Source organism: Nansenia antarctica (genome assembly GCF_963989245.1).
Source record: "Nansenia antarctica genome assembly, chromosome: 3".
Classification (NCBI taxonomy): Eukaryota; Metazoa; Chordata; class Actinopteri; order Argentiniformes; family Microstomatidae; genus Nansenia; species Nansenia antarctica.
The window spans coordinates 9,596,068-9,623,567 of NC_137688.1; the positions used below are offsets into that span (position 1 = coordinate 9,596,068).

At 46.1% G+C, this 27,500-nt stretch overlaps 1 protein-coding gene across 1 annotated transcript in view; it reads left to right on the forward strand.

The window, feature by feature from the left end:
* Positions 1–27,500, forward strand: part of LOC308152413 (ecto-NOX disulfide-thiol exchanger 2-like) — a 106,162-nt gene that overhangs the window by 36,410 nt on the left and 42,252 nt on the right. The window contains exon 2 of the mRNA XM_080525392.1: positions 12,166–12,282. Coding sequence (XP_080381518.1) covers positions 12,180–12,282 — 103 coding nt within the window. The 5' untranslated portion in view covers positions 12,166–12,179. The remainder of the gene's footprint in view (positions 1–12,165; positions 12,283–27,500) is intronic.

Sequence of the window (27,500 nt, forward strand, 5' to 3'; positions counted from 1 at the left end):
GTGGCCGAAAAAATTTCTCTGGCAGCAGTGTGTTCTTCTTCTTCTTTTTGTAAATGTGATAAATGTTTACCTCTTTGGATGATTTAAAACAAATGTACTTTTTTACCACAATGCTGCCAGTGTTCTTGATTCATCTTTGTTGATTGTAAGCACAACCTAAAATGTGAGAAGAAGAAGTCAACGTTTTAAGTCGTGTTTTTCGATCTGTATCTGCTCATGAATGTTACTATATAACTATATATAACTAAGTGTATATCTCTGAACCCATTACCCCCTGCCTTCTAGTAGCGTGTTGAGGGAGAGGAGGCAGGCCCAGGCTGGGGGGTTTCCTGCTGCGTAAGAGACCTGTGCCTTCAGGCTGCTTTCATGGGCCCTAATCCTAAATGAGCAGATCTGGTATCAACCCCACTCTGAGCTCACCAAGCGCCACCGCTAATGATAAGAGCCCTGAGATCTGTACTGTAATTAGGAGATCAAAGGAACCAAGAGAAGGGGACGAAATACATCATTAAAGAAAAAAAGTGTGGTTGGCTGCCTGTGTGAGTGGGTGGGTGGGTGGATGGGTGGGTGGGTGGGTGGGTTGGTGCACACTGTGATGTCCCCGTCATCGCAGTTGTGTTGTGGGTTGAGATACAGGTTATGAATGCATGAAGATACAGGTTTTATGCCGGTTGAGAGAGGACGCTGGCGTTGCTCGTTCGCCACTTCTCCGCCCGAAATCTAGGTGTAATTGCAGTATACAGAGTAGATTGTCCTACAAAGACACTTAGACTTAGATTTAGTAATCTAAAAATGTATTAGACACCTATACTTTCTTTTATTTATTTTTGGTTTCTTTTTACTATTACTACTCGATCTTTTCAGTTTGTAAAGCGTCTTTGAGTGTCTAGAAAAGCGCTATATAAGTCTAATGTATTATTTTTTGTTATTATTATTATTATGAAATACAGAAAAGTGCTGTTTCCCTGGTTGGGATGCTGCTCAGTTGATGTTTGTGTGCTTAATGAGGAGCTGTGCTGACCCAGGACTTGGGTAGAGGGACTCTCTGCTGTCACACATCCAGAACACACACACACTGTACCTGCCTCCACTAGATTAAGGTCAGAAAGCCATCCTCTCCTACCAGGCAATTTCGCAATGCGTGCATTTTTTATTCTGCCTGGCGTGTGTTTTTCATGCATAAGGACGTTTCATGCATAGAACGACTCTGTGGATTGTTCCTCATGGAGAATGTCAGGTGTCTCCCCCAATACCCTGGAGCATGGAGAGACTCTTAACGACACAGAGCCAGAAAACAGAGTCATTTGTTTGTTGTGGATGTAACTTTTTCTCCTAAAATATTGGGACTAGAAACACATGTTCATGCAAAGATAATGCACCATCACGCCATGCAATTTTCTCTTTAGGGAGGACATTTGTGTTGATGCAGTGATTATAGGTTCGTAGAATTCGTAATTATTTCTCTCGTCATTTAGAACTCTATCATTATGCTAAATGTTTCGCAAAATAATAAATAAAGTCTTAAGTAGCAAGCTATTTTCCATCCTCCATTTCCCTCTTCCTCCTCTCATCAGCCTCTTCTTCTCTTCCTCTCTGCCTCTGTTTCGCTCCTCTCTGCCTCCTCCTATTGTCCTTGGGGTGATTGCCAGAGTTCCTGGAGCCTTGTCTTAAGAGCCAGTAATAGGCCTGTTAGCTGTTAAGACCTTGTCCATTGTAAACTAAATGTCCCTGAGCTACTCTTGGCCTGCTGGGAGGTCTTCAACCGTGGGCCTTAAAACGGCTTCATTTCCCATCAGCACCCTGGGGGAGCCTTTACTGCAGCTCAAAGACCAATCAGAGCCCCGCGCCATGGGCAGATCAGGGAGGTTATGGTTCCCCCAGCGTTACATAGACAGGATGACAGGGTGGGGCCCTCTTTGTAGCCCTCTGTAGGGGCCCCTTTTAGGGATTCTTCGTGTCAATCGATGTATTTTATCTACTCCCTTGACTCGTGCCTTTGTCTATGCTTTTATGACCTACATTTCAGTTGTCATTAGACTATGCACTACTGTAGGTGCCTGTCCAAACCTGATATATATATATATATATATATATATATATATATATATATATATATATATATATATATATATATATATATATATACACACACAGTACCAGTCTAAAGTATGGACACACCTGCTCATTCAACAGTTTTCTTTATTTGTATTATTTTCTGCATTGTAGATTAATACTGAAGACATCGGGAGCGCTTACGTGGCGTAGTTGGTTAAACGCTGACCATGTAACCGCAGGGTCCCCGGTTCGATTCCGGCCGGGGACATATCCTGCATGTCATCCCTCCCCTCTCTCTCACCCATCCTTCCTGTCTAAATCTTCACTGTAACTGTCAATACAAAAATGAAAAATATGAGTGGGACTGCCCCACTCAGAAAAAATAACTTTAAAAATAAATAAATACTGAAGACATCAAAACTATGAAAGAACACATATGGAACTGTGTAGTAAACAACAACAAAAAGTGTTAAACAAACCAGAATATGTTTGGTATTTTAGATTCTTCAAAGTAGCCACTTTTTGCTTTGATGACATCTTTGCACACTCTTGGCATTCTCTCAATCAGCTTGGTGTGTGTGTGTGTGTGTGTGTGTGTGTGTGTGTGTGTGTGTGTGTGTGTGTGTGTGTGTGTGTGTGTGTGTGTGTGTGTGTGTGTGTGTGTGTGTGTGTGTGTGTGTGTGTGTGTGTGTGTGTGTGTGTGTGTGTGTGTGTGTGTGTGTGTGTGTGTGTGTGTGTGTGTGTGTGTGTGTGTGTGTGTGTGTGTGTGTGTGTGTGTGTGTGTGTGTGTGTGTGTGTGTGTGTGTGTGTGTGTGTGTGTGTGTTGTGTGTGTGTGTGTGTGTGTGTGTGTGTGTGTGTGTGTGTGTGTGTGTGTGTGTGTGTGTGTGTGTGTGTGTGTGTGTGTGTGTGTGTGTGTGTGTGTGTGTGTGTGTGTGTGTGTGTGTGTGTGTGTGTGTGTGTGTGTGTGTGTGTGTGTGTGTGTGTGTGTGTGTGTGTGTGTGTGTGTGTGTGTGTGTGTGTGTGTGTGTGTGTGTGTGTGTGTGTGTGTGTGTGTGTGTGTGTGTGTGTGTGTGTGTGTGTGTGTGTGTGTGTGTGTGTGTGTGTGTGTGTGTGTGTGTGTGTGTGTGTGTGTGTGTGTGTGTGTGTGTGTGTGTGTGTGTGTGTGTGTGTGTGTGTGTGTGTGTGTGTGTGTGTGTGTGTGTGTGTGTGTGTGTGTGTGTGTGTGTGTGTGTGTGTGTGTGTGTGTGTGTGTGTGTGTCAGTGGAAAAGGAAACTGTGAACACCACCCAGCATTTTCTTCTCTTGTAGAATACGTGGGAGAAAACCACTAAAGCAAAAGGTGGCTACTTTGTTTGTTTACTTCATGATTCCATATGTGTTCTTTCATAGTTTTGATGTCTTCAGTCTATAGAAAACAGTATATAAATAAAGAAAAACCATTGATGATGGACACCTTCTCATTAAATGGTTTGTCTTTATTTATATACTACTTTCTCCATTGTAGATTAGGATTAATATATTATATATCTATATTTATTTATTTTGTAATCGATAAATGTTTTCATTGTATTAATTCCTGCCATTTTCTAGCACAGCACCTGTGTCAATCTTAAAATGTGTATTGACATAACACACATCTGCCAGCAAAACGGTGCTTTCACTGTCTCGTGTCTGGCTGGGACAGCTCGGTGCATGGGCGTCCGGCTGTTGTTGATTTTTCCACCACTGTTTGCTATTCAGACAGGCTCCCTCTGCTCCGTGTTCATATGATTGAGTAGAAGGACACAGAGGGTCACAGAGCCAGAACTCCGACCTGAAGGTCAATTTGTATAGCCTGAAGGCCAGACAGACTAACGTCATGGGAGGGAGGGAGGAGGGAGGGAGGGAGGGATGAATAGAGAGAGGGAGGGCGACTGTGACACTTCCTCCTTGAGGGAACCCTGATCATCACGCAGAGCCTGTGGCCTGCGGGGCTGGCTGACCCTGACCCTGCTGTAACACTCCGTCTCTGCCTGTGAGCCTGAACGTCAGGAACACGGTCTCTTTAAACTGGGGGCGGCGGTTGTGGCTCAGGAGGTAGAGCCGCCGTCTAATGATCGCAAGGTCGGAGGTTCGATCCCGGCCTGGCCATTTTGGTGAGGTGTCCTCGGACAAGACACTGACCCCCAAATTGAATGTGCGTGTGAATGGGTGAATGAGAGTCCGTTGTAAAGCGCTTTGGAATAAGGCACGATATAAGTCCGGTCCATTTACCATTTTACCAAACAACACAGTGGACCTGTGAGAAGCTGAACACCTGTGGGTAGGGCTGGATCACATCGAAGGCCATGGCTCTTTAACCAACGTCATATTACAAACTAGAGGTGTCCTTGACTCTACACTGTCTCATGTTGTTGTGTCTTTTTTTTACCAGCGTCTCTGCCTTGTTTGACTGGTCAGTTTGACTGTTTACATGCTGTTTGACCTGCTGTAAAACACAACCCAGCTAATGGGGGTGGAACAGCTAATGGGGGTGGAACAGCTAATCATTCATTCCCACTGCAACCACCGCCCTGAACATTTTAAAATAGGAAGCACACTGTTTTTCTTTTAAACCACAACATTTTAGCTTTTTAAATAATAATACTGTTTTTTTTACTATTATTTTTAAATGACTGAACTTTTTAAATAGGCACTACATTTTATAAACACCGTTATGTCTGTTTTTATTGTATGTATGTGACCTATGTGTGTTTTTAATGTGGATACCGTATTCATGAACTGCACAAAGCCTGTCAAAGGAGAATTTCTGTCACTCTGTGACAGACAATAAAGCAATCTTGAATCTTGAATCTTGAATAATGTAATTGGTTAACAAGTCTCATATTTACTAGGACTGTTTAACCAGTGACACCGCCACCTTCTCTCTCTGTGCCAGCCTCTCTCTGTCATATAAGTGTTGAAGCACCTTTGTAGCCAGGGGAACAGTAAATGGAGGTATAATTGGTTAACAGCCTCAGAGCCACTTGGGAATGACATTTGCATCGGAACATAGCAACAGTGAAAGGTTTCAGCTGCCTTTGCCATGGTAACAACTTAGTAGAGATGGGACTTTAATGTGTGTAACACACGCACGCGTCGCGCACACACATCTGAGGGCACTGACACACACCTTTGAAGTGTCTCTTCAGCCCTGCACCTTGTTTTACCACCCTGTGTTTGTTTTTGCATTGTGAGCGGCAGGAGTGCAGTTTAGTGGCCAAGCCGGCAGTCACCGGGGCCAGAGAGAGAGAGAGCGCAATTTGCAGCTCTGTCGGGGGGAGAGGTCAGAGCAAGGAGAGAATTAAAGACCGCTTCAGAGTTGTGAAATGAAAAGTTTGGTATGGGGAGAACGAGCTTAGTGTTGGATGCTGTGCTATTCTTGTTTCCTTCACCTAGGGCTTCTACTGTAGGCGTGTGAACGTGTTTGCTTTGCTGTGCGAGAGCTTACGCTTGGCAGAAGATCACACTGCCTTGGGTTGTATGTGTTTATAGCAGTTGGCCAGAAATGCCCTTTCAATGCTGTTGATGCCTGCCTGACAAATGCCCGACAGTTCTTGTTTTTTTTGCTTAGTACTATAATTGTGTCTTTTTATGTGGATTATTCAGTGAGACAGTCAGATATAAACCAGCGTTGCTCATGTTTACTGGAGTTTTCTAGGATTCTATCTCTGGGGGTGGGTGCTGTTGTTTATTCTGAGAGAGAGAGAGAGAGAGAGAGAGAGAGAGAGAGAGAGAGAGAGAGAGAGAGAGAGAGAGAGAGAGAGAGAGAGAGAGAGAGAGAGAGAGAGAGAGAGAGAGAGAGAATTTTTTTTGAATTTTAACGACACTTTATTTATCAATTATTCCGACATTACAGCAGAAAACATTACACAATTAACTGTACATATCACTCGTCTTCCTGTCAAGGAAAACTACAAACGACTTGATACACAATTTTTAAACACACAACAAAACAAAAAGTCAAGTCAGCTCAGTTGCCAATGCCAGCTCATCCGCTATTACAGAGCACAACACTCCCTCATGTGCCCATATAATGGCGAACTGATCCAAATTGTTCATAGCTCTGTAATAGTTAAAATCTATGCCCAGTCTGGCCTTGATCATCTTTTTAAAAAGACATACGGCGTCATGATCCGAGTCCTGTTTTACTTTGTTTCTCCTACTGATATACACAGCCATCTTTGCTCTCCCTAAAATGAAATTAAACAGATGGCACTTGTTTTTTTCTTTTTTGCTGTATTTAAAACCCAAAATGTACCTCTCTTTTGAGAACACCTCTTTACCAGACTGGAAAAGTCTCTTTAATAACCCTAACAAAGGCAACAGCCTGGGACAGTCTAGAAAACAGTGAAACACTGTCTCCCGTTGCGCACAAAAAGGACAGTCATGTGAGACATCAGGGTTCAGTATGGAAATAAAAGCATTAATAGCCACTATGCCATGTAAAACCCTCCACTGCAGATCGCCAATTCTTTTGAATAATGGTGGTTTGTACAGTGCTCGCCACTCTGGTTTCACCTCATCGCTGAGACCAAAGTGTGCTCTCCAGGGAGTATCACCTCTCCCGTTGAGCTTCTCTTTGTGGAGAACCTTGACCAACAGTCTGTACATACATTTACCTTTAACCACATCAAGAAACACACCAGAAACATCTCCTATTGCTAAAAGAGGCCCTGTGCAGTTTTTAAAATCAGGCTGCAGCTTAACTGTAGGAAAAAGATCCTCATCACTAGGATGAAGAGACCCGTTTTTGTACTCTGTCAACATGCGACGTTCTATCTCACTGAGCCCCTGCCTCCATTTTCCCAGCATCATGTTGACCATCCTGATGGATTTCACCTCCAAACGCGAAGCCAGGGCAGCAGCATTGTCCATGTTTGCTCCTGTCAGATTCACAACATGTCCCAAAGTGGTGACCTTTGACCTGCAGAGCTGTTCGGAGAGTGTCAGTCCCGGCCCACCAGCTACATCCAAACGCGCTCCCAGTACAACTGGCTCTTTCAACAACCAGAACAACGACTTTGAGTAATCCAGTGGTCCTTTCTTGAACAAACTCCATGTTTTAAAAAGCACACGATAAAAAACAGGTAGAACATTTAAACGAGCACCGCTAAAATCCATTAAAAACAGAGAATTCGACAGTCCCAGTCCTCCAAGCCGTTGTAGTATTGCACAAGCCACCGGCCTCCACACCAAGTCTTTTGGCCCATAGAAAAGTCTCTGAATGAACTGGAGTCGGAAAGTTGCACCCCTACTGCACAGGTGCACAAGACCCTGCCCACCCTCCTCCTTGGGCAGGTACAAAACACTCTGGGGCACCCAGTGCAGCTTGTCCCAAAAAAAATCTAAAAAACAAGCTTGAAGTTTAGGGAGAAGGTCTACTGGGGGGTCGACACACATCAGGCGGTGCCACAGTGTGGAAGTCACTAGATTGTTGATTACCAAAACACGACCCCTATACGACATGTTTGGTGCAATCCATTTCCATTTCTTTAAACGACCTTGAGCTATTGCTAGTACGTTCTCCCAGTTTTTACATTTGAAAGTCTCATCCCCTAAAAACACACCCAAATATTTAAACCCTCCCTTCTTCCAATGCAGGCCCCCTGGTAACATGAGTCTACTACTCAAGTTACCTACCATGAGTGCTTCGCTCTTCCCCCAATTGACCTTAGCCGATGAAATCAAAGCAAAACGTCCCACATTTTCAACTAACACATTGATATCCTCCTGTTTACTTATAAAAATAACCAAATCGTCTGCATATGCTGATAGCTTAAAAGGTGCGATGCATCCAGGGACACTTACACCAGAGAGGCTTGCCCTGAGTCTGTGTAGCAGGGGTTCAAATGCCAGGGAATACAGCATTCCCGACAAAGAACACCCCTGCCTAATACCCCTCTGAATTTTAAAAGGAGCACTCAAACCACCATTAATCTTTAGCACACTCTCAATGTTACTGTACATGGCCTTGATCTTGGCTATGAGACCTGGGCTGAAACCAAAAGCCTCCAGAGTTTTCCACAAGTACTGATGTTCAACCCTGTCAAAAGCCTTCTCCTGGTCTATGGAAATAAGACCAGTTTCCAACCCCAAAGCACTAGAGATGTCCAGAAAATCCCGAATCAAAAAAACATTGTCACTGATCAACCTGTTAGGCACACAATAGGTCTGGTCACGGTGGATCACCTTCCCCATTACCTCTCTCAGCCTGGTAGCTAACACCTTGGAGAGGAGCTTGTACTCGGTACACAGAAGTGAGACAGGCCTCCAGTTCTTAATCTCCATTAAGTCTCCCTTCTTTGGCAACAGCGTAATTACTGCCCTCCTGCAGCTCAGCGGCAGCTGTCCTCCAGTGAGACTATCTTTGAGTACCATCAGGAGATCCTCCCCCATCACTGACCACATTCTCTTATAAAACTCCACAGGCAACCCATCTATACCTGGAGCTTTCCCATTTTCCATGCTCTGCAGGGCAGTATGGAGCTCATCAAGAGACACATCCGCCTCCAGCTCTGCGCTGGACTCTTTTTCTACTTTTGGTAGACCTTCATAAAAGTCATGCGATACCTCCTGCTCCTCTCCAAGTTCAGACTGGAAGAGGCTACTATAAAATCCAACAGCATGCCTCCTGATGTCAGTGGACTCAGACAGTATATGACCTGTGTCTGAGCGCATGCTGTGGATGAGCCTCTTCTGACCATTCTTGTGCTCCAGACCAAAAAAGAAACGGGAAGATGCATCCATCTCCGAAATGTTTCTAAAACGTGACCTCACCAGAGCACCCTGTGCTGAGATACCTAACAGGTCAGCCAGAGCAGACTTTTTAGCTTTGAGAGCCCCAATATGGCCTCGATCTCCTGTGGATTCTGCGAGCTCTTGAAGCTCCTCCACATCAATCTCTAGAGCCTTCATAGATCTGGCTATGTCTCTAGTAACATTTTGGGTGTACTGTTGGCAAAACTGCTTAATCTTACACTTCCCCACATCCCACCACTGCTGTATTGAGGTAAAACTGTCCTCTGTCTGCTTATGAACCTTCCATAAATAGGTAAGAGCGTTCCTAAAATTTGTATCAGTTAAAAGAGACGTATTAAAATGCCAATAAGCACTTTGTGGTTTCACACACTTGATAAAAACAGAGCAGTACACAAGAGAATGATCAGTAAAACCAACAGGAGTTATATAACAACTTTTAAAAACACTAAAATGGTGTTTAAAACAATAAAACCGATCAAGTCTGGCCATTGATAAAACATCATCCCTAGTATGAACCCAAGTGTATTGCTTTTTCTTTTGATGCATCCGCCTCCACACATCACACAGTTCATGCGTCTCAATTACCCTAGAGAGACGACTACGAGATGCAGAGTGAGGCTCTTGGTGATTCCTATCTAAAACGGGGTTTACAGTACAGTTAAAATCCCCTCCCAGAAATAAAAATTCTTCATTATCACACCCCTTAATAACATCAGCCAAAGAGTCTAAAAAACACACTCTTTCCAAACCAACATTTGGGGCATAAACAACAATAAATACCATTTTCACCTTCTCATATAAAACTCTTACTTTTAAAAGACGTCCCTTTACCACCTCCTCAATCTCACATGACTGGGGTAAAAAATGACTGGAAAATAAAATCCCCACTCCACCACTATTACTGGTGTTGTGGCTTAAAACTATTTCCCCCTTCCATTCTCTTTTCCAGGCCACTGTGTTGTCCTCAGTGCTGTGTGTCTCTTGGATAAGCATCACATCAATACCCTTTAATTCCATTAATTTATAGAGAGATGCCCTCTTTGCATCATCCCTTGCCCCATTTAGATTTAGAGTACCTATTTTGAATTCTGCCATGATAAAATACCCAACCTGCAGGACATAAAGTATTAAAAAGAGACCAGATAACTTAACCCTCATTGGAGATTTTTGTTCTTGCCTTTTGGACAATTTTCTTTAACCGATAAATCTCCTGCTCAGAGAAACCTTCATCGTTCATGTCATTGCGTTTCATTAGCCATTTAGCGGACTCAACAAATAACTTAATGTCAGGAAAAAAAGTTTCCACCTTAACTGCCCTTGTGCCTTTCGTATCCTGTAGAAAAGTTTTTATTCTATTCAAAGAATACCCATCCCTCCTGTCAGCCTGAGGCTGAGTGGGAGGCAGAGACTCCACATCATCCCCTACGTCAGAGTCCTCACTGTCAATGACTGCCTCCCGCTCTGGTTGGCACTTTTTTGCTCTGGAGTCAGATTGACTGACCTCAGTTTTCCTTTTTTGTGTAGTTTTGATACCATCAGCATTAAGTTCCATTTCCTCCTCATTTGCGTTATCCTCTACTTCTCCAGTAGCTAGACCAGCCCGTTTGCCCAGTCTGATTCTTTCTTCACTTCCGACCCCTGTCTTCTGAGCTCCCACTTCTTCACCCTCCTCGACCACAGTGGCCTTCTCAACAGCCTTCGGCTTCCTCTTCCCCTTTCCCGTTTTTCCTGCCTCCACTACCAAACCTCCCCTTTTCTCCTGCACCTGCTCACCCTGTTCTGCCCCCTCTACCAGGTCTATCCCCTCCTCCTGCTCACCCCCCCCTGTCTCCTCCACCAGGCCTAGGCCTCTCCTCTCCTCCTGCACCTTCTGACCTTGTTCTGTCTCCTCCACCAGGTCTATCCCCTCCTCCTGCACCTTCTGACCTTGTTCTGTCTCCTCCACCAGGTCTATCCCCTCCTCCTGCACCTTCTGAGCCTGTCCTGTCTTCTCCACCAGGTCTAACCCCTCCTCCTGCACCTTCTGAGCCTGTCCTGTCTTCTCCACCAACCCTTCTCCTGTCTCTTTCTTCCCAGAGGTTCTCTCTCGACTCTTGTTGGTGTTTGAGCTACTTGGGCCTGCCCCGGTTGACGGCGGTGTTTGCTCAGTGGACCCAGGCCTTTTATTAGGACAGGACCTAATCATGTGGCCTTCCATCCCACACCCAAAGCATTTCATTGTATCTGAAGTGATGTAAATAATATAATCGAAGTCATCCACTCTAAACTTCATTGATAACTTAAGATCACTTCCATTTTTCAAAATCATGAAAACCTGTCTTCTGAAAGATACCACATGCTTTAACAGAGGGGATTTACAACCCAGTGAAATCATCTTCACCTGGGACACTAACTGACCGTGCCTAGCCAGTTCCCTCTCCAGGACCTCATTTCTCACAAAAGGAGGAACATTAGATATCGTTATCCTTTGTGCTGGACTTACTAAAGGAAACACAGGGATAAAGGTGTCCTGGACAACCACTCCCTCCTCCACCATCAAATTCACTTTATCAACACAGTCCAAAAAAATTACAACTGCGTTGTTCATCCGCGATGCAGATCTCACACTATCATGCCCTACAACAGCTCCGACGGCCAAACTACACTCTTCCACGGTGCAGTTTGGTCCCGGAGAAAGCTTTATCGCATGTCTCCGCGTCAGGCGTTCAAAGCCCATGGTAGCAGGTGGCATGCCGACCAGCAGAACTGGTGGCTGCTACGCGCTCCAACACCCACCAAACCTCAACTAACAACACTAAACAAACGACAAACAAAACGTACATATAATAGACACACAGATAGAAAGATAGAAATAACTTTCAGAAAGTTTTAACTCACGCAAACCGCTCAGTCAAAACCGCTCGCTCGCTCGCTCACTCAAACACACGCATGCGCACAGAGAGAGAGAGAGAGAGAGAGAGAGAGAGAGAGAGAGAGAGAGAGAGAGAGAGAGAGAGAGAGAGAGAGAGAGAGAGAGAGAGAGAGAGAGAGAGAGAGAGAGAGAGAGAGAGAGAGAGAGAGAGAGAGAGAGAGAGAGAGAGAGAGAGAGAGAGAGAGAGAGAGAGAGAGACAAACAAAGAGAGTAGTCAGTATGGGAAACAGCAACAGCATCATCAGGATGCCCAGTCTTGGTAGAGGTCAGACATGGGGGGGAATGCTAATGAGGCCATTATTGGGAAAATGTGAGGAAATCTAACAAAGTGTTTTAAGACCATACAATACTCATCTCTCTCTCTCTCCCTCTCTCTCTCTCTCTCTGTCTCTCTCTCTGTCTCTCTCTCTCTCAACAGAAGCGATCCGTACCATGACCATGGACTCCAGCCCCATGGCGATGCCCATGTCAGACCCCAACGCCTGGGCCACGGCCATGAACAACCTGGGCATGGCTCCCATGCCCCTCATGCCAGGTACATAGTCTCTATATGCCCGTAGACACCTACTGTACAGTACTGTACCTATGTATCTGTAGCGTGTGTTTATCATGAACAACCCTGGGCATGGCTCCCACTGGACAGCCCCTCATGCCAGGTACATAGGATTCTCTCTCTTCATCTGGATCTTCTATTTAACTCCGTACACGACTCCAGTTCCTTCTGTACATGACTCAACATAACAGTCCAGCCTTTACCAGTTGTAAGGTTTCCTCTTTTAGCCAGGTGATGTCAGGCCAGATGTCTGGTGGTTTAGGTGTCATGTTTGACCTGGTTGTTCTGCCTGCTGGCTTGGACTCCAACATCCTGACATTCCCAGTGAAGCCCAGTACTTTGTCTGTGGCTGCGTTTAGCATGACTGGTTTGCTTCCCTTTTTAACCAGTTCGGTTGAGGTCAGCTATGTTGGATGGTGGCTACATGCTACGTAGGTAGCTAAATGCTACGTAGGTGGCTACATGCTACGTAGGTGGCTACATGCTACGCAGGTATCTAAATGCTACATAGGTGGCTGTGTCTGTCTCCGTATGTCTCTGTCTGTCTCTGTCTCTGTATGTCTCTGTCTCTATCTCTATGTATCTGTCTGTGTCTGTCTTTCTGTGTCTGTGTCTTTCTCTGTCTGTCTCGGTCTGCCTCTGTATGTCTCTGTCTCTGTCTCTCTGTCTGTCTGTCTGTGTCTGTCTCTGTCTGTCTCATGTCTCTGTCTGTCTATCTGTCTCTGTATGTCTCTGTCTGTCTCTCTCTGTCTGTATGTCTCTGTCTGTATCTGTCTCTGTATGTCTCTGTCTCTGTCTGTATCTGTTTCTGTCTGTCTCTTATCTCTGTCTGTCTCTTGTCTGTCTCTGTCTGTCCATCTGTCTGTCTGTGTCTACTGGGGGAGTATTTGTCTGTCTGTGGCTGCGGTGTTTAAGGTGGGCTATCTCTGTCTGTGCTGCTGCAGTACAGACTGGTTGATGGAGTCTGTGAGTCCTGCAGCCCTGCTCCTGTTAGACTAGGCCCTACGTCGGCCATTTTCTGTGGCTCTATTAGAGTGGACAGGCTGAGCTGAGTCAGCCAGATGGAGTTACGACTCTGTTATCAGTGTTAGGGCTTTCACACCGGCAAAGAACCGGGCCGGTTCGCGTTCGCGAACCAAGTCTGGAACCGGCCGGCGCGTTCAGACCGAAGCTCAATTGGTTCGGAACCTGAAAAGTTGGTTCGCAGCAGGCACCAGAAAATAGTGGTTCTCAAGCGCGAACCAAAACGTAGAACAGTCACGTCGTCAGTGGGTGTGTCATATTCTAGGCTGCAGAGACCAGCAAGAAGGAAGTAGACAACATCTAATCTAATCTAAATCTAATCATTAGTGAACAAAAACAATATCAAAAGTGTCATTATTCTCTTTATCTTCCTCACATGCTCAGCAAACACACACACACGCACACGCGCGCGGACATGCGCGAACGCGAATTTCGTAAGCCATTTCTATTCCAGTAACGGAGCAGCTGATTAGTAAAAGAACGCATATAGAAAGTGTCTTTTGTTTTGTTTCACAGAAAATTGTGTTTATTTCAGATACTGTAGTGGAAGATATTATCCTCTTTTCCAGTGAAGTAGCTGCCATCTAGTTGTGAAATGTTTCTTTATCCCGCCCCTTCATCACCCAGCATTGATGACGCGGATGGTTCTGGTTACACTGGTATGAACGCGGGCCCGTTCTCCAGACAGCACCAACGTTCGGAGGTTTCCGAACGCGAACGCGAACCGGCACGGTTCTTTGCCGGTGTGAAAGCCCTATGTGAGGACTGGAGATCCTCACAGCTCAGTCCCAGGCTCTGATTGGTTCATTAGCAGGGTGGGAGGAGCTCTGGCTGCATCACTTACATGATTTGAACATGATGAATGTGCATTAAACTGCATCTTACTCTCCTGAGTTGTGCTTCTGTTTCTCAAATTCGGATTCTGAGCCAAGCAGTGCGTACAAAAGCCTGCTGCTACGCTGCTAACCAACCAAATAGGGCAGATTGGGCCTTTCACCCAATGCCCAGGCAGAAGGACGATTCTTCTCAGATCTGTAAGAGTGAACACGGGCAGAGAGGAGAGAAAAACAGCAGTGACAATCTTGGCTTGAGGCGGTCAGCCAAGTTGCCGTGCCAACAGTCATATGTCATGTGTCACACAGGGGGACGGACCAGGGAGACGAGTCATTGGTCCGTCCTTGGGAGAGGGGCGGAGTGAACGAGAGGTGGCCAGAGGTCCTTGTAGACTGATGACCAACGTTTGTTTAATGGTTTGGAACTGAGAAGGAGATGAATGAAACACAACTGGCCTAAAGCTAGCTGGCGGGCGCTACGCTCCCGTGTGTTTATTAGGTTTTTCAATATCATTAAAAAGCTCGGCGGACATTTATCACTTCAACGTTAGGTTTACTCCCTCCTTCCTCTACCTCCGTCTCGGGCGATTTATGCCTTCACGTGTCTTTTTTCTCTCTCCTTATTACGACGACTTTCCCCCCAAAGCCTTTTATAAATCACCTCTGTTATCTTGTTTTAAATGCACATTCTTATCAACACCGCTACAGAAATATGGGCATCACACAGTGCTTCAGCAGCGAGTCCATATTTCAAATGAAGTGGGTTTTAGAGGAGGCTCTTCCCACCTGCTGTATTCGGTATTGGATTTCATTTGCACAATTTATGAGATTCTGAATTTATTCCCTCCAGGCTAGCTCGCTGCTCGAGTTCAAATGATACACGTTGCTGTGTTGTAGAGTTATAATTGTTGCGTTGCTGTGAGGGAGAGGAATGCTGATGCGGGAGCGTATGTACAAATCAGGGCGAAACTCTCAAGAGCCTTCACTACACTTTATCTTCCTTCTATCTATCTTTCTACACACACACACACACACGCACACACACACACACACACGCACACACACACACACCCGTGCCCAAACTTGAGTTCAGTTGCTCATCATTGACAGCAGGTAGGGCTGTTTCAGGTGGGCGTCAGGTGTTGTTAGGAGGGGGAGAGAGCGCGAGGGATGCATGGCCAGTGGGGGGCCTCTAAGACAGCTGTACCCATCCCCAATCATCACCTGGAGGAGGTGTTTCCTTCCACTCTCATCTCTTTTTCATCACTCCTTTCTGTCACCCCCCCCCTCTCTCTCTTTCTCACCCCTAAATATCCAACGTCTTCATTACTGCCATCTCAATGCAGTCAGCACTTTGCTCCACTGCTACAACTCCAGAGCAAACATTAGTATATACCAACATACACACACTTACAATACACCAACATACACACACTTACAATACACCAACATACACACACTTACAATACACCAACATACACACACTTACAATACACCAACATACACACACTTACAATACACCAACACTGTCTCTTTCTCCATGTCTTGATTCAGATTCTATTTAGAATGTCTTTGAGTGTCTAGAAAAGCGCTATATAAGTCTAATCTATTATTATTATTATTATTATTATTATTATTATTATTATTATTATTAGAACAGTCACTGCAGGATGGAGTCATTTTGAAATGAATAGGAGACTCATGGCCAATGAGCTCCATCTCATCTAGCCAGCCTGTTTACCAGGAAAGTCAGAGTAGAGAGACTGTTATTGAAACCCAGGAGGGATACCTTATGAATCAAGAAAACCTCCCCTCTCTCGTGCTCTATTTAGTGATTTATGAGGAGGGAGAACCCAGGCCAGGGTTGACCACTAACTGCACCTTTACACTCGATCAGTCTGAATTCACGGCAAGATGAGATTCTTCGGCAATGCTAAACCTTCAGTACTGCCCCTGCCTCGTAGCCAGCTATCTATGCTTCTGATAGTCGAAGGTGGCGGAGGAATGAATTATGGCTTTTATCGGCTGTCACAGTCCATTAGAGAGACACACATAGCAACACATAAATGCATAATGCACACACACATACACACAGGCTTGCCTTTGTAACTTTATCTGCTTGCTTTGAACTAATCCACCTGGCTTGTCTTATTGATTCCCTGTCTATGTCTTTCATCCTCTCATCTTCTGTTTGCTTTTCGTCTGACGAAGAGAAAATTGCTCTCATTCGCTCCCTGTCCTTCCTGTGGGTTTGTGTGTGTGTGTGTGTGTGTGTGTGTGTGTGTGTGTGTGTGTCACAAGTCAAACTCACCCTTGCCAAATAACACAGCCTCACCCTGCCAGACCTCTTAGATGACATTACTGTGTGTGCCTTTAATCCTCTCTGAGCCAAGGGTTCCACTGACTTATGCTGTGGAATATCTGAGCCCAAGGAGAGGCCCAGACCCAGACCCGAGCCAAGTGGATCAGGCCTGGGCCGACCCAGACAGCTGGAGAAACAGGCCCTTTGTCCTTTGAGATCCCATCTAAGCTGTGTCCACCATGCCCGGCTTTGAACAGGGCTTCAATAAGCCAGCTCGATGTGTCAGCTTATTACAGCATCATTTCCCTACATGGAATCCGGCCCATTCAAATAAAGGTTGTTTAAATATACCAGTGGGCTCCTGCCGTCTGATGGGCTACAGCTGGTGTTTATTTATTTTTTATACCTTCAGACTTCTAGATCTAACTGGACACAGTGCAAGGCTGTACACAACCCTGAAGGGCACAGCCACTTCAGTTTAAACTGGCCTGATCATGTCTACCAATCACACCTAGACACTTTCTGGGCCTCTGTCTCTATTGGAGAGTAGATGGCTCTGAGTGGAGTTAACATCTGCTCTCAATGGCCCGGAGAGAGAGAGAGATAGCGAGAGAAAGAAAGAGACAGACACAGAGAGAGAGAGACAGACACACAGAGAGAGAGAGAGAGAGAGAGAGAGAGAGAGAGAGAGAGAGAGAGAGAGAGAGAGAGAGAGAGAGAGAGAGAGAGAGAGCGGCATTACATTACAGTAGCATTTGTCATGCCTTGTAGAAACCTGCATCAAGGCAAACAGACTTTAAACTATAATTGCAGCCATATGGATCCAGGATTTCCCCCTTGCTCTCGGTCTTATTTTTAGTTCTGGAGACCTCCCAGGAACCCATTTATCATCCAATACACGTTCCTCAACCGTATAGATGTGGCTTGGTTCGTTGCCTCCGGGGTGCTACGCTGACTTCTGCGGAGACGTTGCATCAGCCTGTTCCAGAGCCAATTTGCAGGAGCCAAGCAACTTTAAGGAGGCTAAAGGTTACTGTGGACAGGGCTGCTTCAGAGTCTCCACTCTGAAGACATGTCGCCTCAGAGCCTTCTCTAGGGGGGGCGGGGGGGGGTCACCTGTTGGAGCTCAGCGTAGCCCTGCTTCCCTCAGGAGTCCTGTCAGCTCAGCCAGCCATAGCTTGAGTAATGACATAAGACATCTGCAGTCAATGCTGCTGCCTTGTCTTAGCTTCCTTCCTGCTGCAGCCTGGTGATAGCACGTAGCCCAGAGGGACTGCAGCACTGGCCATGGTGTCTTTAGACCACTGTGACTGTAGCACTGGCCATGGTGTCTTTAGACCACTGTGACTGTAGCACTGGCCATGGTGTCTTTAGACCACTGTGACTGTAGCAGTGACCATGGTGTCTTTAGACCACTGTGACTCTAGCACTGGCCATGGTGTCTTTAGACCACTGTGACTGTAGCACTGGCCATGGTGTCTTTAGACCACTGTGACTGTAGCACTGGCCATGGTGTCTTTAGACCCCTGTGACTGTAGCACTGGCCATGGTGTCTTTAGACCACTGTGACTGCAGCAGTGGCCATGGTGTCTTTAGACCACTGTGACTGTAGCACTGGCCGTGGTGTCTTTAGACCACTGTGACTGTAGCACTGGCCATGGTGTCTTTAGACCACTGTGACTGTAGCAGTGGACATGGTGTCTTTAGACCACTGTGACTGTAGCACTGGCCATGGTGTCTTTAGACCACTGTGACTGTAGCACTGGCCATGGTGTCTTTAGACCACTGTGACTGTAGCACTGGCCATTTTGTCTTTAGACCACTGTGACTGTAGCAGTGACCATGGTGTCTTTAGACCACTGTGACTGTAGCAGGGCTGTAGCCATGGGGTTAGAGGGAGTCACAGTAGGACTGGAGTTGCCGTAGGGCCGCCCCCTCGGCTCTGTTATCGACACTTGATTGGCTCTCTTCACAGTGACGCTATCATTGATTGGTTGGATTCAGATTAGTATTGTTTGGATAGTGATTAGTGCTGTGATTCCTCCAGACAGCTCTGCTAATGAGACTAATGCTAATGAGCTTAATGAGATGTGTGGAGAGACCAAACCCGTTGGCGAGCCTGACACACACACACACACACACACACACACACACACACCCTTAGGAATGCATTTAGCCTGCCACACACACCAACACACTCTCCCCCTCTGGATTAATTTAGCCTGCCACACGCCCACACGCCCCTGTGTGTTAGGCTCTGGGGACTCTTCCCTTGTCACTCGCCTACGGCTCTCTCTGCTGTGTTCTCTTCACCCTCAGCTGCCGTCTCCTGCTGTGTGTTTGAGGGGTTTGACCACCACAGAGGGGGAGATAACCCTTAGTGAAGACAGGCAGACCTTCAATAGACACATAGAGGTTTCTGTTTAAGGTTTCCGATCAAGGTTTCCAATCAAGGTTTCCGTTCAAGGTTCCGATCGAGGTTTCCGTTCAAGGTTCCGATCGAGGTTTCTGATCGAGGTTTCCGATCGAGGTTTCCGATCGAGGTTTCCGATCGAGGTTTCCGATCGAGGTTTCTGATCGAGGTTTCCGATCAAGGTTTCTAATCGAGGTTTCCCATTAAGGTTTCCGTTCAAGGTTCTGATCGAGGTTTCCGATCGAGGATTACGATCGAGGTTTCCGATGGAGGATTACGATCGAGGTTTCCGATCAAGGTTCCGATCGAGGTTTCTAATCAAGGTTTCCGATTGAGGTTTCCGTTCAAGGTTTCCAATCAAGGTTTCCGATAGAGATGTATGCCACAAACGGAGAGGGAGACGGGTGAGGCAGTCACAGAGAGGAGGACGTCCAACAGTATGTAGTAATGTAGAGAAGGATTTCTCTGTTGGATGCAGTCGTGTGCACAGACAAAGAGGCAGTTTGGAGGATCCTCTCTGTGCCTTCCAGGGGGGCGCGGCTTGATCACCTCATTAGAGAACAATACCCAGCATGCCTCACAGCAGCTTCCTGTCACCCTTCAGCTGCCATGGACTCTGCTGGGGGGGACATTTACCCTGGGAATCAGAGCGAGGGAGGAGGAGGAGGAGGAGGAGGAGGAGGAGGGGAGGGGGCGGCAGGGAGGAGGGAGAGAGTGATAAGGGAGGAGGGAGGAGGGTAAATGGGACACAGCGGTAGCCGGGAGGTTTCCACAGTCAAAAGGACAGACTTTTTTCTATTCCTCTCTGCACTTTTGATTGATGGGCAGCTTGAAATGTAATTACCTTCACCATACCGCCAGGGAACAGACTGTTTAACATGGAGAGACAGGACGATTGTGTGTGTGTGTGTGTGTGTGTGTGTGTGTGTGTGTGTGTGTGTGTGTGTGTGTGTGTGCGTGTGCGTGTGCGTGTGCATGTGTGTGTGTGAGCGTGTGAGCATCTGTGTACGCGTGTGTCAAAGAGTGAGAGAGATGGTCTTGTGAGGGTAGAGAGAGAGAGAAAGAAAGAGAGAGAGATGGTCTTGTGAGGGGAGAGAGAGAGAGAGAGAGAGAGAGAGAGATGGTCTTGTGAGGGTAGAGAGAGAGAGAGAGAGAGAGAGAGAGAGAGAGAGAGCTGGTCTTGTGAGGGTAGAGAGAGAGAGAGAGAGAGCTGGTCTTGTGAGGGAGAGAGAGAGAGATGGTCTTGTGAGGGTAGAGAGAGAGAGAGATGGTCTTGTGAGGGTAGAGAGAGAGAGAGAGAGAGAGAGAGATGGTCTTGTGAGGATAGAAAGAGAGAGAGAGAGATAGTCTTGTGAGGATAGAAAGAGAGAGAGAGATGGTCTTGTGAGGGTAGAGAGAGAGAGAGATGGTCTTGTGAGGGTAGAGAGAGAGAGAGATGGTCTTGTGAGGATAGAAAGAGAGAGAGAGAGAGAGATAGTCTTGTGAGGATAGAAAGAGAGAGAGAGATGGTCTTGTGAGGGAGAGAGAGAGAGATGGTCTTGTGAGGGAGAGAGAGAGAGAGAGATGGTCTTGTGAGGGAGAGAGAGAGAGAGATGGTCTTGTGAGGGTAGAGAGAGAGAGAGATGGTCTTGTGAGGGTAGAGAGAGAGAGAGAGATGGTCTTGTGAGGGTAGAGAGAGAGAGATGGTCTTGTGAGGATAGAAAAAGAGAGAGAGAGAGAGGTGGTCTAGTGAGGGAGAGAGAGGGAGAGGTCTAGAGAGGTCTTGAGGTTCCCACTGATGTTCCTGATGAAGAAGAGATTCCTGCTCTCAGACTCCCTTTGGTGCTTCTCACCACTGGCTGAAAAAAAGTGCGTGCGTGCGTGTGCGTGTGTGTGCGTGTGTGTGTGTGTGTGTGTTTGACTGGAGGTGATGTAAACATGTGAAGCATGTTCTATGTGCTGAGGGAATCCTACTGTAGGAGCAGAGACTCTGTGAGAAGAGGAGAGCGTACATAATGGGAACGCCCTCAAGCTCTCGGTGGTATACGACACACACACACACACATCACATCCCTCTCTCTCTCCCTCCCTCCCATCTTATCTCTCCTCCTACTTTCACTTCATACGTTTCCTCCCGATAAGTCGTCACCCAGGCGACCCAGGTCTCTCTTTATCTCCTGCTTCCTCTCAACCGGATGCCTCAGACACCAGTACTAACGATGAGGTCATCAATATGAGACAGAGAGATGGATGCAGGCCTCTGGGCCTCCTCTTCCCCCGCCCCTCTGGCTTCAGTCTGTGTTCTGTTATTCTGCCGCTGTTCTCTCCTAGAGGGGATGGAAGGGTGTTAACACGCTGTTACCTGTGAACAGTGTCTAACATTAACACGCTGTTCCCTGTGAACAGTGTCTAACATTAACATGCTGTTACCTGTGAACAGTGTCGAACATTAACATGCTGTTCCCTGTGAACAGTGTCTGACATTAACACGCTGTTACCTGTGAACAGTGTCTGACATTAACATGCTGTTACCTGTGAACAGTGTCTGACATTAACATGCTGTTACCTGTGAACAGTGTCTAACATTAACACGCTGTTCCCTGTGAACAGTGTCTAACATTAACATGCTGTTACCTGTGAACAGTGTCTGACATTAACATGCTGTTACCTGTGAACAGTGTCTAACATTAACATGCTGTTCCCTGTGAACAGTGTCTAACATTAACACGCTGTTACCTGTGAACAGTGTCTGACATTAACATGCTGTTACCTGTGAACAGTGTCTAACATTAACACGCTGTTCCCTGTGAACAGTGTCTAACATTAACATGCTGTTCCCTGTGAACAGTGTCTAACATTAACACGCTGTTACCTGTGAACAGTGTCTGACATTAACATGCTGTTACCTGTGAACAGTGTTTAACATTAACACGCTGTTACCTGTGAACAGTGTCTAACATTAACACGCTGTTACCTGTGAACAGTGTCTAACATTAACATGCTGTTACCTGTGAACAGTGTCTAACATTAACATGCTGTTACCTGTGAACAGTGTCTAACATTAACATGCTGTTACCTGTGAACAGTGTCTAACATTAACACGCTGTTACCTGTGAACAGTGTTACGCTTGCCTGGCTCAGGACAAGGTGACAAAAAGGGAGACGACACATGGGTAACAATAATAGGAGATTTATTAAAGAATAATATGTTAAATGGAAATAATGATAAAGTAAATAGTAACAACAAACAAAAAGGCTGCTGGTCGACAAGGAAGAGACCGAGTCCATCAATTTGACCCCCTCTTAAAGTTCCTAGGACAATCAGGATGATCACCCCCACCTGTGCCCATCTGGAACCAAAAGAGAAGGTCAACAAGACAACAGATGATTGGCGCCCACTGGTGGTACCAGTGTGGATCGTCACATCCCCCCCCTTAAAACAGAGGCCTACTAAAAAGGTCTCTGCAAATTTGTTTCCCAGATTACAAATAATACAAATAATAACAATAGTTTATGGCAAAGAAAACGGTGATCTCTGCCACACAGCCTAAACGTCAAATCCCAACCTCCCCTACAACCTACCCACCCTCCAGCAATTCCTGGTACCGGGAAAAGCTCTATTTAAGGAGGGAGGAGCAAGAGAAAGAGAGATTAAAGACAAGACACTCAGACCGGCAGCATGGATTCACCCAGACCCTCCGGAGCACGTGACAACGCATCGGCGATAACATTATCCACGCCTCGTATGTGCCTAATAGTGATGTTATATGGCTGTAGAAACAACGTCCACCTCATAAGGCGCTGGCTCGGACTCTGCAAAGAATGCAAAAAGGTCAGGGGGTTATGATCTGAATAAACGACCACTGGATGGGACCCCCCTCCCACATAAACATCAAAATGCTGCAGAGCCCAAACCAGTGCCAATGCCTCTTTCTCTATCGTAGAATAATTCAGTTGGTGCGAATTAAACTTTCTAGAAAAGAAACTGACCGGTCGATCTACCCCCTGATCGTCAGTCTGCAAAAGAACCCCTCCAGCCCCAACATGACTAGCATCCACTTGCAACTGGAACGGGTGATCCAAACGAGGTGCTGCCAGGACAGGAGCCGTACTTAACAGCATTTTTACCTGTTCAAAAGCCTTCTGGCAACCTGGAGACCATTCAAACTTGGCCTTCAACCTTAATAAGTTCGTCAAAGGGACGACCACAGTTGAGAAATTTAAACAGAAGTTGCGGTAATAACCCACCATCCCTAAAAAACGTCTAAGCTCCGTCTTCGAGGTGGGGGGTGGAAACTGATCAATAGCACGGACCTTAGCCCTCACTGGCCGGACCTGCCCTTGCCCTACTACCTTACCCAAATATGTGACAGTAGCTCTTGCAAACTCACATTTTGCCAAGTTGATAGTAAGGTTAGCAGCCCTGAGTCGTACAAACAGTGAGTGGATACGTTCTATATGTTGCTCCCACGTGTTGCTATACACCACAACGTCATCAAGGTAAACCGCACAGCCATCCAGCCCTGCAACCACCTGATTCATCAGGCGTTGAAAAGTCGCCGGCGCATTACGGAGACCAAAACTCATGACGTTGTACGAATACAACCCAGACGGTGTAATGAAGGCAGATATTTCTCGGGCGCGAGGGGTCAGTGGGACCTGCCAATACCCCTTAAGCAAATCAAATTTGCTAACGAATTTGGCAGACCCCACCTCATCCACACAGTCCTCCATCCTGGGCAAAGGAAATGAGTCAGGTTTAGTCACATTATTAACCTTTCGGTAGTCTGTACAGAACCTATCTGTCGTGTCTGGCTTTCCTACCAACAAACACGGTGATGCCCAACTGGAGTTTGAAGGAACAGCCAGCCCGTTATTTATTAAATACTGAACCTCAGTATCCATGCGGCGGCGTTTCTCCAGAGGGACTCGATAGAACCGTTGACGAATCGGCTTCGCCTCTCCAACGTCTATGTCGTGCTGCACTAAGTGGGTACAAGAAGGGGTATCTGAAAACAATGAGGGAAAAGCAACAAGCAACCCCTCTAACTCTCTACTGTTTTCCTCAGTCAAATGACCAAACAGAACTGATAATTCAGCCAACGTCTCAGAATTTTTGAGCCGAGGACGCAAAACACCATCTCCAGGCCCACTCACATCCTCCTCCCACCCTGCTGCCACCACAGGAGTGGATGGAGATGGAGACACCCCATTCACTGTGGACAACACAACCGGCTTCACCTCCAAGACCGCATCTTCTCCGGCCCTAGGTGAACGAGAATAATAACATTTTAATACATTTATGTGACAAAGTTGTGTAGACTTTCTACGGTTAGGAGTATCGATCAAATAATTCTGTTCGGACACCTGTCTTACAACAGAGTAGGGACCCGTAAATTTCGCCTGGAATGGTGAACCAGGTATAGGCAATAACGCCAACACTTGGTCTCCAGGACAGAACACTCGTGGTTCAGTACGGCGATCAAACAGTCTTTTCATTTTACTTTGTGCCACAGTCAAATACTCACTCGCCATTTTTCCCGCCAGATGTAACCTCAGGTGAAAACCATGCACATAATCTATCAGGTTGGTAGGTGGATCAGCGGTCTTAAGACCATCTTGTAGCACTGCCAGCGGGCCCCTCACCTTGTGCCCAAACACCAAATCACTTGGACTAAACCCTGTACTCTCCTGCACCACCTCCCGTGCTGCCAACATGAGCCAAGGCAGTCCCTCCTCCCAATCCCTCTTAAGCTCCATGCAATAAGAGCGCAACAATGACTTCAGTGTTTGATGAAACCTCTCTAGGGCCCCCTGACTCTGAGCATGATACGCGCTGGCGGTGTTGTGCTTAACGCGTAAGTGACGCAAAACTTCAGCAAACATTTTCGATGTAAAGTTTGTCCCTTGGTCACTCTGTATGACCCGAGGAATACCGAAAATGGATATGAACTGAGTCAGTGCCTTTACTATTGATCTTGTTGATCTGGAGGGTGGGTAGGTTGTAGGGGAGGTTGGGATTTGACGTTTAGGCTGTGTGGCAGAGATCACCGTTTTCTTTGCCATAAACTATTGTTATTATTTGTATTATTTGTAATCTGGGAAACAAATTTGCAGAGACCTTTTTAGTAGGCCTCTGTTTTAAGGGGGGGGATGTGACGATCCACACTGGTACCACCAGTGGGCGCCAATCATCTGTTGTCTTGTTGACCTTCTGTTGATCAAATGTTAACTCAGTGGACCCAGATGCAACCCCAACGGATATTTTAGGGACAGACAATTTACCCTTTAGTATGCCCCTATTAATTAACGTAGTCTGTAAAGCCTCCACTACGTCCTGTTTCTTTGCTCGGCCTTTCACCACCTCAAGCTTAACCTCATAATGTTCCACAACCTTCCACAGTTGTTCCTTCGTTAACTGTAACAATCCATCGACCGACGGAGCTGCCACAAACTCCTCAAAAACATCCATAACTCAATATAATCAAATAACCAATATTAACCAACCCTAACAAACGGGAATCTCCCCTCCTATTACAAACTCCTCCTATAAACTACTCCCATATCAGCCATAATCTTCAGCCCATTTAAAGCGAGTAACTGTGCACACATACAAAACAGAAAAGTAACTAACATACTTCGTAAGAGCTGCCCCGCATCTAACTCAGTAATGACTGACTAACCACTCAGCTAGTCTTCAGTGCGTTCACATGCAACTCTTCCACCAAGCAAATGCCTGGTGGCGCCCCCGCGTTCAACACACCAAAAATAACAAACGAAAACAATAAACAAGCGTTAAGCGCTTCTACTCCTAGCACGGGGGTTCACGTATAGCTCTGATGGTATCTAAACCACCCGCCCTACCTATCCTTCTCTGCTTTGCATAGAACACAGCACTCACCAAACTCCAGCCGAAGATCACAGCCAATACCAAGAGTTACGTCCTTGTCAGCACAGTCGGACGGCCAGCTCCCCCTCGTCACCAGCACCCAAACCAACGTACCAAATATACTAAACAATACATTACATCCAATCCAACCAAAACCCAATAACTATAAACAATAACCATGCGGGTCTCCCAATATAGAGTTGGACAAATCCAACAATCCAATCCCGAATATCAACTATGAAAAGGGAGAGAATATTGCTCTCACCAAATTCAATCCCGGACGAGCCCCCAATTTGTTACGCTTGCCTGGCTCAGGACAAGGTGACAAAAAGGGAGACGACACATGGGTAACAATAATAGGAGATTTATTAAAGAATAATATGTTAAATGGAAATAATGATAAAGTAAATAGTAACAACAAACAAAAAGGCTGCTGGTCGACAAGGAAGAGACCGAGTCCATCAATTTGACCCCCTCTTAAAGTTCCTAGGACAATCAGGATGATCACCCCCACCTGTGCCCATCTGGAACCAAAAGAGAAGGTCAACAAGACAACAGATGATTGGCGCCCACTGGTGGTACCAGTGTGGATCGTCACAACAGTGTCTAACATTAACATGCTGTTACCTGTGAACAGTGTCTGACATTAACATGCTGTTCCCTGTGAACAGTGTCTAACATTAACATGCTGTTACCTGTGAACAGTGTCTAACATTAACATGCTGTTACCTGTGAACAGTGTCTGACATTAACATGCTGTTACCTGTGAACAGTGTCTAACATTAACATGCTGTTACCTGTGAACAGTGTCTAACATTAACATGCTGTTCCCTGTGAACAGTGTCTAACATTAACATGCTGTTACCTATGAACAGTGTCTAACATTAACATGCTGTTACCTGTGAACAGTGTCTAACATTAACACGCTGTTACCTGTGAACAGTGTCTGACATTAACATGCTGTTACCTGTGAACAGTGTCTAACATTAACATGCTGTTACCTGTGAACAGTGTCTAACATTAACACGCTGTTACCTGTGAACAGTGTCTAACATTAACATGCTGTTCCCTGTGAACAGTGTCTAACATGTCATGTTTTTTCATGTTTCCTGTGAGGCTCCTTTGAAAGCTCTACACACACACAGGCAGTGGAGCTATTTCAAAGCGTCCTTGTGTCTGGGTCAGTGAAAATGTTGCCCTTTCTGGAAACACATGCTGTTATTGAACATAACATACACACATACACGCACACACACACCAGGCAAGCTTTCAAGTCCACAGTCTTCTGCAGGTGCAAAATGCAGTAGAGTAGATTCTCCTGGGAGAGGGCAATGTAATTTCCATTTCAAAAAGCCTACGTGCTGGATGTGTGTGTGTGTGTGTGTGTGTGTGTGTGTGTGTTTGCTTGCGAGTGTGTGTGTGTGTGTGTGTGTGTGTGTGTGTGTGTGTAAGAGAGACAGAGAGGTGGTCTTGTGTGGGTAGAGAGGTCGAAGGTCTCCACTGATGTTTCTGTTGAAGACCCCTGCTTTCATCTCATCTGTGTGTGTGTGTGTGTGTGTGTGTGTGTGTGTGTGTGTGTGTGTGTATACATACACGTGTCTCTGATGTTTGACTGGAGGTGGTGAATGTATTTGGGGCTGAGGCTCCATTGTTCTCTGTGCTGAGGGAATTCTGCCGCATAGGTAACACACACACACACACACACACACACACACACACACACACACACACACATGAGAATATGGTATACACACAGCAGCT